Source organism: Bufo bufo, chromosome 2 (assembly GCF_905171765.1).
Source record: "Bufo bufo chromosome 2, aBufBuf1.1, whole genome shotgun sequence".
NCBI lineage: Eukaryota > Metazoa > Chordata > Amphibia > Anura > Bufonidae > Bufo > Bufo bufo.
The window spans coordinates 4522380-4539098 of record NC_053390.1 but is presented as its reverse complement, the minus strand read 5'-3'; the positions used below and the strand labels follow the sequence as shown (position 1 = coordinate 4539098).

General features: G+C 47.0%; 1 protein-coding gene across 4 annotated transcripts in view; it reads left to right on the top strand.

The window, feature by feature from the left end:
* The window catches only part of LOC120991959 (C4b-binding protein alpha chain-like), a 76887-nt gene that overhangs the window by 13194 nt on the left and 46974 nt on the right, over positions 1–16719 (top strand). For 3 of the 4 annotated variants that reach the window (XM_040420709.1, XM_040420707.1, XM_040420710.1), the window contains 3 exons: positions 4718–4897; positions 10232–10414; positions 11672–11851. In XM_040420709.1, the coding sequence (XP_040276643.1) occupies positions 4718–4897; positions 10232–10414; positions 11672–11851 (543 nt within the window). The remainder of the gene's footprint in view (positions 1–4717; positions 4898–10231; positions 10415–11671; positions 11852–16719) is intronic. The other variant, XM_040420708.1, reaches the window with a different exon arrangement.

The following is a 16719-nucleotide window of genomic DNA, read 5'->3' as shown; positions in this document are numbered from 1 at the left end:
CTTTACAGAGAAATTATAGTTGGCAAGGCGAGAGGCCCATCTCTGCTCCAAGGCCCCCAATTTAGCTGTATTTAGATGCGCCAGAGGGTTATTGTCAGTGAATGCAATGAACGGGGTGGCGGGTAGATAATCCTTGAATTTTTCTGTCACCGCCCACACTAATGCCAGGAACTCTAGTTTGAAGGAACTATAATTCTGGTCATTTTTCTCAGCTCCTTTCAGGGAGCGGCTTGCATATGCTATCACTCTCTCTTTTCCCTCTTGGATCTGGGCTAACACAGCTCCCAGGCCTCGCTTGCTAGCATCAGTATACAGATGGAAGGGCTTGCTATAATCTGGATAACCTAACACTGGAGGCTCGGTCAGTTTCTTTTTTAGCAATTGGAACGCTATCTCTCTTTTCTCATTCCACTCAATGGGCACAGGAGTTCTAGGGCTTTTCTTGGGTTGCCCCCTCAAGAGTTCCTGGATAGGATCAGCTATTTGAGCAAAATGGGGGATAAAACGTCTATAGTAGCCGGCAAAACCAAGGAAACTCCTCACCTCTTTGACGGTAGTAGGAACCGGCCAATTACAGACAGCTGCCAATTTATCAGGGTCAGGTTGCACTCCCTCTCCGCTTACTATATGCCCCAGGTATCTTACTGCAGGTTTGAGCAGGTGACACTTGGATGGCTTTACCTTCAAGCCATATTTGATAAGGATTTCAAATACTTCTGCCAAATGTTTCAGATGGTCCTCATATGTTTTTGAGTACACAATGACGTCATCAAGATACAGCAGCACTGTTTCGAAGTTTTTGTGACCCAAACACCGTTCCATTAGTCTCTGGAAAGTTCCTGGGGCATTACATAGCCCGAACGGCATACAATTGAATTCGAACAGGCCCATGGGAGTAGTGAAGGCAGTCTTTTCTCTATCTGCAGGGGCCATGGGTACTTGCCAGTAGCCACTGGTCAAGTCCAATGTGGAGAAATAGGCAGAGGAGCCCAGAGCAGTTAGTGACTCCTCAATGCGGGGCAGTGGGTATGCATCTTTGTGGGTTATTTGATTAATTTTCCTATAATCCACACAGAAACGGATACTACCGTCCTTCTTCTTTACAAGAACCAGGGGTGCAGCCCACGGACTACGGCTGTCCCGGATCACATTAGAGTCTTTCATTTCTTGGATCATTTCCTTTACAGTCTGATATGAAGTAGGTGGTAAGGGTCTGTATCTCTCCTTGATAGGAGGATGAGAGCCAGTAGGTATGGTGTGTTGTATGACACTAACCTCTCCATAGTCAGTAGCATGCTTACTGAAGGCCTGGTGGTGCTCCTTGACAAGCTGTAGAATCCCTTCTTGTTGATGTTGGGGGGTAGTCTCGTCCCCTACATGGAGCTCTTCCCACCAGGGCACTTGTGGCTGGGTCACCGGCGAACATCCGCTGTCTGCAGCTGGCGGCTTTTCTGTCACTGGAAGACGAATGATGTCTTGGAAGGACACCTGGGACAGCTGGGCAACAGGGCAATGCTTAGTAAGCGCAACAGGATGATTACTCAGATTAATCAGACGGACAGGTACTTTACCTTGGGAGACGTTCACCAGGCACTTGGCAGCTCTCACATAAGGATAATCCTCCATCTGGAGTGGTTCCACCAGGGCTGGATAATCTCGGCCTTCGACTCCCAGGACAGCATGACACCACAAAAGAGTTTGAGAATTAGGAGGCAAAGTCACAGGCTTAATATCACGGATCCTGGCAGTACAAATTTCTCCTTTCCCATTAGCAAACCTCTGCTGGGCACTTAACACAGTGATAGTCTTTTGAATCACCCTCCTGGATGCAGAGGAAGCAGTGGGCAAAGTCTGATGTAATACAGCAAGTATTTCTGAATAACAGTTTTTGAAGACATTGGTGCCTAGAATGACAGGATGTCCTCCTCTGTCACCGGCCTGTACTACGATCAGTCCCTGTTGAGGCAGGGTTACTTCTCCCACCTGCAGGGTGGGTTCCCAGTATCCATGAACCTTTACTGGTTTGCCATTGCTGGCGATAATTTCCACCCAGGATTCAGGCGGTTGGGTCAACTGGTTGGTGTCCCAGAACTTTTCAAATGCAGGCAGCTGAATAGTAGTGACCTGAGACCCAGTATCTAATAGGGCTTCAAAGGGGACCCCGTTGATCTCTATATTGATTTTAGGATGGGATCCTACATAACGTGGCATCCAATTTGGATCCTCTGGACCTAGTGTTCTACCTCCCGAGGGGTGGTCCTCAGCCTCAGGGGTTGCCCGTTTAACTGCCAGCACGTGGATTCTGTGTGTCCCAGCTTTTTGCAGTATGTACACACGGGCTTCTTGCGACCTCTATTACGCCTCCCAGGATCCCTGGGGTGAGTCTCTTGGTATGGAGGTGAGAACGGCCTAGGAGATGACAGGAACTCTTCTTCTGTCATTATGGGTTTTTCCCATTCCTCTATTTTTCTGCACACCTTCTCTAGACTTTTAGTGAGGTGATTTACTTGCTCTGTCAGCATGGCAATAGTATCAGTAGCTGACACTTGAACAGCTTGGCCGGCCTCAGCTCGGTTAGTGATAAGCGGTTTTGGCCTGCAGGCTGATGACTCAGATAGGGCGCTCAACTCAGGAGATACTGTGGACCCCAGGATCTTTATAGCCAGTTCTTTAAAGTCTAGAAAGGCACTGTTAGGGTGCTGGGCAGACAGCATCTTTAACTGGGTCCTTATTTGTTCACTAGACACCCCGTTGATAAATTGTTCCCTCAGGGTCTGGTCCTGGTTATCAGCCTCTTTGGGATCTATCTGAATTACAGCCCCTAAAGCCTCCTGGAGTGAGAGGGCAAAGTCACGGAGGGACTCACCGGACTTCTGTTTCTTGCCAAAGAAGTGCATCTTTATCTCTGAGGCAGTCCTAGTTTCAAAAGTGGCTCTGAGGCGGGTGAAGATCTGTTCTAGAGTACTCCGCTCAGTAGCAGGCCAGGATAACACTTCCCTGCGGGCAGCTCCCTCCAGTTGCGCCAGCATGATTTCCATTTGCTGGTCGGCATTTATAGGGTATAATCGGAATAGTGCCAGCAACTTTTCTTCAAAGTCCCGTAGGGTATGGGTCTCTCCCCTGTAGCGGGGGAACCATGGGGCCCCGAAATAGTAGGGCATGGTAAAGGGCATCATGCTAGGGGCTGTAGGGTGATCAGGAGCCGCAAGCTCTCCTGGGGCCGGCTGCTCAGGCACTCCTGGCTCTGACATGGTAGTCTATTGAGAGGTGGCCGCTGGCGACTAAAGGGACCGGTACACTCCCCTTCCCTCCGGTTACAAGTGCTTACCGGTATCGCTGGTCTTGCGCAGGCCAAGACGGACGTCCTGAGACCGCGGTGACGCAGGAGAAGCAGGGCCGCAGCGGTGCGATGATGAAGAGGGGCGGGACTCTCTGTGTCTTTGCACGGATCCGCCCACGAATGTCCTCAGCGGCGCGGGAAACTTTACTCCAGGCAGCCGGTGGCCATCTTTAGCAAAACGCTGTCCATTCACTGACAGCAAGCAGGATTGTAAAAAGTCCACAAAACCACACTCCAATGCGGCGATTTTCTTCCTCTGGGTAGCGCAACACTGCACAGCGCTTTTTAGAGGTTTTTGGTACACTTTGGGTACGATTTTCAGTCCACAAAGTCCACTTGAATAAAACAGGCAAATTGTCACTTTGGTCACAGGGCAACTGTATAAGGCACAAAGTTCACGCTTCTTGCACTAGAAAGCGTGCGTATCCTGTTCGTGGAACGCCAAAAGAGAAGTGCAGCGTACTCAAGTTGTGTGTAGTAGATGTTTCTGGTTGATGTAGTGCAATATACACTAACCTGGTACAGCTGACTCTCTGCAAGGGCAGGTATAGGTAAGGAATAGTTCGTGACGCCAGTGCCAAGTAAACGGTGGCACGCCGTTTGCGGATGCAGGAATAAATTGAGGAAACGTAGTCTTAAAACAGAACTCCAACTTTAGTAGTTTTGCAAGCAGAGACAATATAGGAAATGCAGTTCCTTGGCATACAGTCGATTTTGCAATTCGGTCAATGCAGGCAATTCAGTACAGCAGGGTAATTACAGAGTGTTGAACACAGGACTTGCAGCACAGGAGCTTGCACTCTAATTCTGTCTGATCCTGGAATACAGCAATTCTTCACCAAGGCCCAATAACCTAGTTCTGGCTTTATATCCTTGGCTATAGCTTTTGTCAGTACCTCCTCTGTCTTTCTGAGTACCTCTGGCTTTCCTGATCTTTGCCTCTGTCTCTCTCAGCTTCTGGAAACTTCCTCAGGCTCTAGAAACTTCTGAGCTGTGGTCTAGACTGACTTCTGCACTCCACACTAGATCAGGTTACACTGACTTTCCCTTCCTTGTCTGGCCCTTATATAAACTAGGGCTCCCTAGCTCCCTCTAATGCCTAAGAGCTGGAATGACACCCCTAGCCGGCCTGTACTTGCAAGTTTCATAGCAACAGGGAAATACATGCATTACATTACATGACATTTTATAAAACTGACATATACCAACTTCCCCATAATTAGGAGGGACGACAGCACACCAAGTGACCTTTGGTAGTAACGGGTATTACAACTCCCGTATACTACATGGGCAACTACAGGGAAATATTTTTATTTCTGCCGAAATAGGTTCTCTTTTCTGTATTTTATTTGCCAGCAGAATTTTTTTTTCTCACAGACCAATGTAAGAAACCAAATCCTGCTGGGAGGTTCAGCTTGTCCATAGAGAAGGATTACTACGATGTGGATGAGGTGGTGATCGTGCAGTGTAATCAGGGGTATCAAACTCGAGTGAAGAGGATTACATGTAGATGGCCTGAGTCTGAAGATCAGTGGGACCCTGCTCCACAGTGTGTAGGTGAGAAAAAGGTTCATTCACACAGGTGCAGGTCCCATATCTAATGTATCTGTATCCATAGGAGGTCTTTGGGGATGTGGGCACTAGCTGAAGGAACAAATGTATTGACCAGTATATATTTCACGGACGTAACTACCGCCCGGGAAAACTTAAGAGATGAGCGAATTTCTCAAAATGAGCTGAAATTTCCAAAAAGATTTGATTCAATCCGAATTTATTTGTGACGAATTGTGTTAAAAAACAGCTATTTCCTGGCTGCTGAGAGCCAGCATAGTAGTGTAGAATACTGTGCATTGCAGAAACACTATGCAGTACCAGCCCTGCACATGTATGTCGAACAGAAGGTGGGCCAGTCCTTGAGCCTCTCAGTGTCTGCTAAAGTTTACGGCAGTGCCGACGTGTGGAACTGTAACTACGGTCAAGGACAATATATGTCCTATACGGCCCACTGGGTATATGTGGTTCCTGCCCAGTCACACCAGCAACTTGGCCAGATGACGCCGCTTCTGCCTCCAAGTTCTCACGCTGTTGGTCCTTCGACAATGTCCGCCTCTACCTCCTCATCCTCCACCGTGTCCTCAGCCTCCAGTGCAGGGATAATTCACAGCATACCACATGTGCAGAGCACGGTGGTGTCACGCTGTTCTGCACCTAGTTTGCCTGGGCAAACGAAGTCACACAGGGGAGGAACTGCTCCGCATCCTTCATTAAGAAAATTGAATCTTGACTTTCTCCTCGACAACTCAAAATCAGAACCATGGTCACCGACAACAGGAAGAAATTGGTGTCGGTGCTGCATCAAGGAGGTCTGAGCCATGCGCCCTGCATGGCACACGTGTTCAATCTAATTGTAAAGTGGTTCCTGAAGTCTTCCACCCATCTGCAAGACATATTGAAAATGGCCAGGAAACTGTGCATGCACTTCAGCCATTCTTACACTGCAAAGCACACCCTCCTTGAGCTGCAGAGGCAGAATGGCGTTCCCCAACATCGACTGATATGCAAAGTTTCCACTCATTCGAACTCCACCCTTCATATGTTGGACCAACTATATGAACAGAGAAAGGCCAATTTCTTGATGATACAGATGGACAAGGGTACTCCCCTGTGTAACTTTGATGTTAGCCAGTGGCAGCTCATGCGTGACACCTGCCGTTTGCTCGGGCCCTTTGAGGAGGCCACTTTATTTGTTAGTCCCCAGGACTACAGGATGAACAACGTCATTCCACTGCTTCATGTCCTGGAACAGATGCTGCTAAATCTGGCTGGCCAGGGGACAGGAGACGTGGCGCCTCCATCTCATGGCCACATGAGCCCTGTGGGGGATGAACTGGATGAGGAGGAGGACATTCGCGCACAATGCGTAGAGAAATGGGTGGTTTTTCCGCACAGGTGACAGGAGAGGAGGAACAGGAGCAGCCAGAAGTGCTACAGGGCAATGAGGCAGATGACCCAGACACGCAGTGGAGATGGAGGCAGGGAGTCCCTCCGAGTCACTTGCGCAAATGGCCCGATGCATGCTCAGTTGCTTGCGTAGTGACAGCCGAATTGTCACCATTTGGCAGAGGGATGACTACTGGCTCTCCACCGTGTTAGAACCTCACTACTGGACCAAAATGGGGGCCTTTTTTCTACCCGCTGAGAGGGAGGACAAACTGAACTACTATTGAGACATCCTATGTAGTGAGACATGGTGGCCGAGGTCTTAAGTGTCGGCCCGGCGGGCTGAGTAAAAGTAATAAACAGTGGGCTCCTGTTCAGGCCATCCGGACCTCAGCGCCCCTAGAATTCCTTATGATCGATTACGTACAGATTGGACACTCATACTGTTTAGTCATGACAGATCATTTCACAAAGTGTGCGGTGGCTGTGCCCACCAGAGACCAGATGTGGGCCTATAACAACAGGGTACACAGTACCACCAGATATTCCCCCCATATACTCATGTTTGGGAGCACCAGACAGGAGATTGAAGACCTCCACATCCCTGATTCGATAGAGCCACCATGAGAAGTACCACCGTATGGGTGCAAGAGCACCGCCGCCGGCTGAGAATGATCCACAAGGTTATGAGGGAGCGCCTGGGACAAATGGTACACCCTAACCCAAGACCAGTGCAGAGGGATGGGTATGCCCCGGGTGATCGACTGATGGTCAAAGCCAAACGGCCATCTGGGAAGTTGGATGGGCGGTGGGAGGCGGTCCCATACATGGCGAAGAAGAGGGTAGACCCTGCTACCCTTGTCTATGAGGTAGAGCCAATAGGGTCTGGGGGGCCCTCACGAAACTTGCACCGTAACATGTTGAAGCATTGTAATTTTGATGAGCCAGTGTGCGCGGAGGAGATGCCCCCTCCTGCTCAGAGTACAGAGGAAATCCCCTTAGAGGAAGAGGAGGAGGAGGAATAATGGGTGCTCCCTGCCTCGGTAACCACAAGTTTGCCACCCAGAGAAAGTGTTGAGCGGTCAGCAGCCCCTCTCCCATTAGATATGCCTGACATCCCTAGTGCTTCTGAGCCTACCATTCTACGTAGGTCAACGAGACCCAATGCTGGTGTGCCTGCACAGCGTTATGCCAAGGATGAGTTTATATGGGGAGGGTTGACGAGGTTGACAACCTCTAGTGGGGTGGCATGTAAGATGGGGAAACAGCTCTCATTGTTGAACACTGTTTGTGTGGATTAAATTAAATGTTCTGGACTGACGTTCTGCTGTTTGACCACAAGATGCCGCCATATCCTAGGCACAGCTGACTGACTGGATATACATATACTACAAGATAATTTAAACTAGAACCTTCAGAATCACAGGTGCATATCCATGAAGCAAACATAATTACAAAAAACAAGATGGCTGCACACCATTATACATACAAACAATAGCGCTAAGAAATGGGGGTCATTCTAAATAAAAGTGGTACAATACCGACTATAAATGAGTTAATGGAAGCTCTTAGCGCACATATTTGCTCAAACATGTGTCGGGCCCTTCTACCAAACATAATTATGTTTGCTTCATGGATATGCACATGTGATTCTGAAAGTTCCAGTCTAAATTCTCTTGTGGTATATATTGAAAGTAGCGCCTCTTTTAGACTGAACACGCCCATCTATCTGGGACTTCTGAGCAGAGTACGTTTGTAGCTGGTCTCTACACTGCCCTGAATATTGTAGGCTTAAGTAAGTCCAAAGAGAGGCAGTATATTAGTGTTAGGGACTAGAGATGAGCGAACTTCTGTTTTAAGTTCGGCGTCTAAAGTTCGGCTTCCGGTTAGCGGAGGATCCCGATATGGATTCCGAATTCCGTTGTGGTCCGTGGTAGCGGAATCAATAATCGGCCATTATTGATTCCGCTACCACGGTCCACAACGGAATTCGGAATCCATATCGGGATCCTCCGCTAACCGGAAGCCGAACTTTAGACGCCGAACTTAAAACAGAAGTTCGCTCATCTCTATTAGGGACCCATCTGCGGAAGCCACCTTGACGCCTGGTAGATGGGCCCGACACATGTTTGAGCAAATATGTGCGCTAAGAGCTTCCATTACTCATTTATAGTCGGTATTGTACCACTTTTATTTAGAATGACCCCCATTTCTTAGCTCTATTGTTTGTATGGATATACATATGTTCATGAGAGGTGGGGTTGCCAGGCTGAAGGAGAAAGAGGAAGTCGCCATATTGGAAAGACACAGAGAGGAGTGATACGCAGACACATGCCATAGGACCAGTTACGGGAGAGGAAATATTGTAGTTTATTATAAGATTGTGAACTTTTGTGTTGCACCGCAGGCCAGCCCGTATCATACACCCACATAATCGTTCGTGTCATTTCTAGGGTAATAACAGGTACGGTGTGACCATTTTAGTTGTGCCCGCCAGTAGGCAAAGTAGTGCGATTCTTTCTGGCATCCAGTGCAGGGCCACGTGCTGTGCAGCACAAGGGTCTCAGCCTGCGGGCTGAGTGTATGTAAATCCATTTTATGTTCCCAGAGGTTGAGGTTTGCGTTCAGTGTCATATTGCAGTAAAAAGTCTGTTTTGCAAAAGCTGGTGTCAGTTGCTTTTCTCGTTCATGACTTCGCTGTATCCTGGAGAGCCCACCCCGATACACGGCTTACATCCATATAGTGGATGAAATGGTCCATTTTGTTATAAGAGCATGTTCACACATGTTGGCTTTGCCATTTTCAAAGAATCCAGACTCAGATTTGTAATGATGAATTCTTTGTAATCAGTAAATTTAAAAAAACATGAAATGACGGTGCAGACTTCACATACAGTACAGACCAAAAGTTATGACACACCTTGTCATTCAAAGAGTTTTCTTTATTTTCATGACTATGAAGGCATCAAAACTATGAATTAACACATGTGGAATTATATACATAACAAACAAGTGTGAAACAACTGAAAATATGTCATATTCTACGTTCTTCAAAGTAGCCACCTTTTGCTTTGATTACTGCTTTGCACACTCTTGGCATTCTCTTGATGAGCTTCAAGAGGTAGTCCCCTGAAATGGTTTTCACTTCATAGGTGTGCCCTGTCAGGTTTAATAAGTGGGATTTCTTGCCTTATAAATGGGGTTGGGACCATCAGTTGCGTTGAGGAGAAGTCAGGTGGATACACAGCTGATAGTCCTACTGAATAGACTGTTAGAATTTGTATTATGGCAAGAAAAAAGCAGCTAAGTAAAGAAAAACGAGTGGCCATCATTACTTTAAGAAATGAAGGTCAGTCAGTCAGCCGAAAAATTGAGAAAACTTTGAAAGTAAGGGCTATTTGACCATGAAGGAGAGTGATGGGGTGCTGCGCCAGATGACCTGGCCTCCACAGTCACCGGACCTGAACCCAATCGAGATGGTTTGGGGTGAGCTGGACCGCAGAGTGAAGGCAAAAGGGCCAACAAGTGCTAAGCATCTCTGGGAACTCCTTCAAGACTGTTGGAAGACCATTTCAGGGGACTACCTCTTGGAGCTCATCAAGAGAATGCCAAGAGTGTGCAAAGCAGTAATCAAAGCAAAAGGTGGCTACTTTGAAGAACCTAGAATATGACATATTTTCAGTTGTTTCACACTTGTTTGTTATGTATATAATTCCACATGTGTTTCTTTCTTTGAATGAGAAGGTGTGTCCAAACTTTTGGTCTGTACTGTAGGTGATAAGTGTCTAATTGGTGGGGCTGCCATCACTGGGACCCCCCACCGATCTTGTAAATAGACGATGAGCTGTTATATGGTCCAACTCCTTTGACTGCCTCACAGAATAGACGCTTGCCTCCCATGAAAATTACATTTTTCTTATTTAACGCCTGTTTGTTCTCTTTTATAATTAGCAGAACAGTGTAAGAAGCCGAACAATAATGGAAATTACACGTTATCTGGATCTGGAAACTTCTATGATGTGGGGCAGTCTGCGACTGTGCGATGCAGTACCGGATACCAACCATTATATGAGAGGATTAAATGTGTTGCCCCACGGAGCAGATCCGAATGGGATAATGATCCGCTCTGCATTGGTGAGTAGCTTATGGATAATTTAGAATTTCATATGTACACAGCAAAATGTCTGCTAGTCAAGCACCTCATGGGCTACAAATGCTGATATTCTGACAAAGGACAAGTATAGTCTGGTGCCACATTAGAAACATTTGTGATAGTCCTGCATTTCGGATCCTCGGGGGCAGGGCCACATAAGTCCGAGGTCAATCACACAAACAAACACCGGTGCTGACAATGATGCTCTCCATCATCACAATATGCAGCCATTGTTGGATCCTTTGGATCACTTTAGACCTCGGAGCAAGGTCCATAATCTTTGGTGCAGTTCTCAGTATTTCCTGTGAGACCTTAGACTTGTGTGCATGTGCTCCACCATGGGAACTTACATCATCTGCAGACCGTGCATTGACGCCTGCAGGAGGAATGTAGCATTACGTGACCCTCATTCAGATATATCACTAACCATCTAATAAATGGGCAGCTTGAGTCCACCAGAGCAAGACTTAACGCCCCATTAATTGTTAGCAACCCCAACACGTATCATTTATTAAGGCCTAGGAACACTTACTTATCTGGAGCTCTGACTACAACTAGTACTTACAGGTCAATGTAGAACTATGATGGAGGCCCAGACATTTTAATGTCACATCCTATTAAAATCATGATGTCCCCCTTGGAAAATGAAATGGCTGGCACCATATGAACTAACATGGCTTGGCCAAATTTTGGCGACATGACTGAAGTCCGCAGACACAAACATGCTCCTTTGTAAGCCTACATCTACATTATGCAGCTGAACAGGACGTAGGAGGAAGAGCCTTCAGCCAGTTGGGTGGTCATGTGATCCAAGCCAGAATACAGAATCAGTAGAGGAAACGATAAGGCTAGGACTACATGTGTAGCACATATTTTGTAATGCTAGTCTATGGTGTTGTACCGTGACTCGACAGTCGCACAAAAATCCACCTGGATTTTTTGCGACTGTCGTATCGCATGTTGCAGTGCAACATCATAGACTATCATTACAAAATATGTTGCGACATGGTATGGTGCGACAAAATGTCGTGGTGTAGCCCTAGCCTAAGTATTGCTCAGTGTCTTCTCTCCATAGGTTAGCTAAACGAGTTCAGTACAGGTCTGGAGAACCCTTTTTAGGTAACGTGTCTTTGCTCCCCAGCTATTGTTTGAAGCATCTGTGGTTTTAGTTCTCCTGGAGACTGCGCCAAAAACTTTCCCATTATTTCTGAATTTTGCTTTGTTATTTTTTCCCGCAGCACAATGTAAGAAGCCATATCCTGATGGAACCTACAGCCTGTCCGTAGAGAAGGAGTACTACAATGTGGAAGAAGTGGTGACCGTGCAGTGTAATGAAGGGTATCGACCTCTAGTGAAGGAGATTAGATGTAGAAGACGCGGGTCTGCCGATCAGTGGGATCGGACACCTCGGTGTATACGTGAGTGACTGCTCATAGATTGCCTTCATAGCTGTTAACTATAGAAGGTCATGGGGGCTTGGCATCTGCTGAAGGGCATCTTTCAGAGTTAATTAGATTAGAATTGATTCACTCATCTGTTTTCGGGTTCGCCAATCCCAGGTTTTGGCATTTCAGATGGATCACGCAAAATGGCACCAGCTCCATTTTACATTTAGAATTGAGTACACTAGTGAGGGAAACATGGCAGGGAAGATGAAAACTGAGTATTGCATGACCCCGTGCAGGGCCGTAATGCATTGCGGTCAGCCTGACAGCCAATCAGGAGGTAGGATACTGACAGACACTAATAAGAGACACAAGCTAGCCATTATAGAGTCTTGGGCAGGCAATGTTAGGGTTGGGAAGAAGATACGTTAGTTAGGTAGATAGAATCTACCTCGTAATTCTATCCTTAGGGACAGGATAGAGGCAGTTAGTGTATTGTGTGTTTCTTGGTGGTCTTACACTGCCCGATATTTGGGCATCGACGCTCGTCTGACTACACAGGCTGATGCAAACTATGAAAGGAGGAGAAAGAATTGCTACTGTAGTCGTCCCTCCCTCATTCTCTTCTACAGACGATCGTCAGCACATCCCTGATTACACAGGAAGATGTGCCGCCGATATCGGGCATCTTTCATCCTGTCAATGAACAAGTGCTCGCTTATTCATCAGTTGCTCGATTATACAGGCCGATTGTCAGGACCGAGTGTTCATATTCGCGATATTTGGCGCACAATTGTGCAGTCTAATAGGGCCATAACCGTCAGGGCTGGAGCTGTTCATAACTTCATGTGTTGCATTACAGAGGAGGCATACAGAGCTTTTTTTTGAGTTTATAAGTAAGCCTTGCAACAATCCTATTAGTCAATAGCAGTGTACGGTATATGTTGGTCACGCCCAGGGAACGTCCAATTGTACATGTTTTCTTCCACAACCTGTTCAGACCCGTGATATAAGTGAACGGCAGCCGTAACCTATAGTTTTGTTGCATGCAACTGACACAAACTAAACATAACTGATGCTCAAAATAAAGGATTGTTATTTTTTATTATTACTTTTCTGTTCTTCTGATGGTTTAGAAGAACAGAAAGCTAAACAGTGATGTGAACTCGGCCTAAGACCTCTTTCACATGGTCATTATCATTTGGTCATTATTTTTGCATCAGTATTTGTAAGCCCGAACCAGGGGCCCAAAACACAGAAGAGGCACAAATATTTCTATTTTACCTTTCTTCTGTAGGTTCCACTTCTAGTTTTGGCTTAAACATACTGACCAAAGACACAAAAAACATGTTTGTTTTTTTTCCCAAAAATGATTTTATTGTGTAAAACTGAAATAAATAAAATAAAAAAACACATATTAGGTATCGCTGCATCCGTATCAACAGGCTCTATAAAAGCAACATATGGTTTAACCTGTCAGGAGAACTGAAAAAACGAAACCAGTGCCAGAACTGCCATTTTGTGGTTACCTTGGTGTAATATTGATTGATCAAAAATCATATGTACCCCAAAATAGTAACAATAAAACTGTCACCATATCCCGTAGTTTTCAAAATGGGGTCACTTTTTGGGGGTTTCCATCAGGGGGGTCTTTAAATGTGACATGCCCTCCAAAATCCATACGGCGTTTCTTCCCTTCTGAGCCCTGTCGTGTGCCCATACAGCAGTTTACGGCCACATATGGGGTGTTTCTGTAAACTACAGAATCAGGATAATAAATATTGTGTTTTGTTTCTGTCACGAGGGTATCAAGAGCCACGTCTGACTCCGTTATACCCGGGGTCAGGAAGTCGCAGCGGGTGGCTGCGCGCTCTATATCTAAAGATCACGGTGTTTCTTAGTTATTGTTTTCTGTGTTTGCCTTGCTGTCCTTTTTGTCTCTTTCAGGGATCCGTAGCTTCTCCTCCTCAGCTGTTTCTTGTCTGCCACTCCCAACCTCCTTATATTCTCCCCTCAATCTTCTCTAGTTGCCAGTTATAGAGCTTCCTGCCTGGACATCTATACTGACCCACTGGAGTGGTTAATCCTGGTTGTTGTTCCTGTGTGCTACCCTCCGGATCCCTGTTTGGTTTATTGTTGTCTCCTGTTGTCGCCCACCTGGGAATATATGTTGAGTCTGTGTTGTCTGTCCTCCCCTTGGTGTTTTCCCTTAGAGTTAGTGGTGCGGACTAGTGTTCCCATTGCCCTGTTCACTACCTAGGGCTCAGCTCAGGGAAAGCCAGGGCTTTAGGCACGTGATCGGCGTACGGGTGAGGAACCCGTCTAGGGACGTCAGGGCAGCCAGGTGCCAGCCGCCAGGTGAGTCAGGGGTCACCATCTTCCCTCTCACTTGGGCAGGGCCTTCCTCGTTCCCTCCCTCTGTGTCACGTATGTGATAGCCACGCCGACCGTGATATTATAACTGGCCCTTACTTTTTGAGAAAAAAATAAAATAATTTTTTTTTAATTTTGTGTTTGATGTTTTTTTTTTTCTCTCTCTACTTAGAATCCAATATGGATCCTATTGATGCCTTGGCAGAACAGCTTCAAGGCCTGTCTTTGGAGGTGGCAGGATTGAAGGCGTCTGTTCTCCAACAACAGCAGCAAATGCAGCAGACCGCACCCCCAGCGGTTGCTATGGGTAACCAGGTTGTCACTGAACCCAAGGTTGCTCTTCCCGACAGATTTTCTGGGGGAAGGGACAAATTTGCGACGTTCCGTGAGGCCTGCAAATTATATTTTAAGTTGCGCCCTTACTCCTCAGGTCATGAAGAACAGCGGGTAGGGATTGTCATTTCCCTGCTTCAGGGGGATCCGCAATCCTGGGCGTTCTCGTTACCCCCTGGTTCTCAGGCTCTTCGGTCAGTGGAGGGATTTTTTGGGGCTTTGGGTCTCATATATGATGACCCTGACCGAGTCGCCCTGGCTGAGTCGAAGTTACGGAGACTCCTACAGGGTGATCGGTCAGCAGAGGAATATTGCTCAGAGTTCCGTAGGTGGGCTACGGATACTCAGTGGAACGACCCGGCTCCCAGGAGTCAGTTCTGCTCTTGGTTATCTGAAAGGGTTAAGGATGCACTGGCGCTGTATGAGACCCCCCTTTCCCTTGATGCTGTTATGTCCCTCTCTATCAGAATGGATAGGCGTCTTAGGGAGAGATCGAAAATTCCGGAGCAATTGGTTACCTCTCCCAAGCAACAGTCAGCCTGTACTGACTTAGATGAGCCTATGCAGCTAGGCGGAACTTCTCGTCAGGTCCGTCCTCCCGAGGTTCGCCGTAGGGGGGGGGGCTTGTTTTTTCTGTGGGGGGAGGGGTCATTTCATTAATGTCTGTCCCTCCTTTCTCAAAAACAAAAGACCGTCGGAAAACTACTAACCCCGGGCTGTGCGGAGGATGTCAGCCGGGGGGTATACGTTTCCTCCATACGAACATCTCAATTTGTGTTACCAGCGGTCATTGTTTTTGGTGTTAAGACGGAGTCTATTTCTGTTTTTCTAGACAGTGGAGCAGGGGTAAACTTGATTGATGGATATGTAGAGAGAATCTCTAAATCGCACATCCTCATACCTATGCTTCTGATATACAACTGTTTTCAATTATCAGCATTTCTTATGATAAAACATGGCTATACAGCGATGCTATCAATCATTTGCTGTGCACTATAAAGAGGCAATTAGTATACAGTTTGATCAAAGCGCATAGGCCCACTTACCGCGACAAGGATGCCTCTTGTTTAAGTGGGAACCTACTCTAACCATGGCGCAGAGCCGTGCGGCGACCGACACGCCTCCACACCGCTCCAGCAGGCAATGGGATCCAGCAGCCGCACAGCGGCCCCACTGTACAGTGAGGCCACATGGGCCCCGGGTCCCATCACTCCACCAGCACGGCACAGAAGCAGAGACGGCCGCCGTCCAGCGCCGCATGTGAACTGGTGCAAATGGCTCACCTGTTCACAGCCTCTCAGGAACTCCAACTGAGATGTGGTAGGAATATATAAACCCTTTGCAGACTTCTGCTAATTAAAAAGCACCTGAGCCACATGGGGAGGAGTGCTGATTCAGGGGAGGGGGGAAAAGAAGTTTATAGCATAAATTGTATGGATATGTAGAGAGAATCTCTAAATCGCACATCCTCATACCTATGCTTCTGATATACAACTGTTTTCAATTATCAGCATTTCTTATGATAAAACATGGCTATACAGCGATGCTATCAATCATTTGCTGTGCACTATATAGAGGCAATTAGTATACAGTTTGATCAAAGCGCATAGGCCCACTTACCGCGACAAGGATGCCTCTTGTTTAAGTGGGAACCTACTCTAACCATGCTTCTGTGCCGTGCTGGTGGAGTGATGGGACCCGGGGCCCATGTGGCCTCACTGTACAGTGGGGCCGCTGTGCGGCTGCTGGATCCCATTGCCTGCTGGAGCGGTGTGGAGGCGTGTCGGTCGCCGCACGGCTCTGCGCCATGGTTAGAGTAGGTTCCCACTTAAACAAGAGGCATCCTTGTCGCGGTAAGTGGGCCTATGCGCTTTGATCAAACTGTATACTAATTGCCTCTTTATAGTGCACAGCAAATGATTGATAGCATCGCTGTATAGCCATGTTTTATCATAAGAAATGCTGATAATTGAAAACAGTTGTATATCAGAAGCATAGGTATGAGGATGTGCGATTTAGAGATTCTCTCTACATATCCAGTAAACTTGATTGATGCCCATTTTGCCCGCACTATGGGTTTGTCTCTCTGTACGCTGCAGAGACCTATTCCCGTATTCGCTATAGATTCTGCTCCTCTGTCTCAGAGAAACCTCACCCACATTGTTCGTAATTTACACCTTCGGCTAGGGGACCAC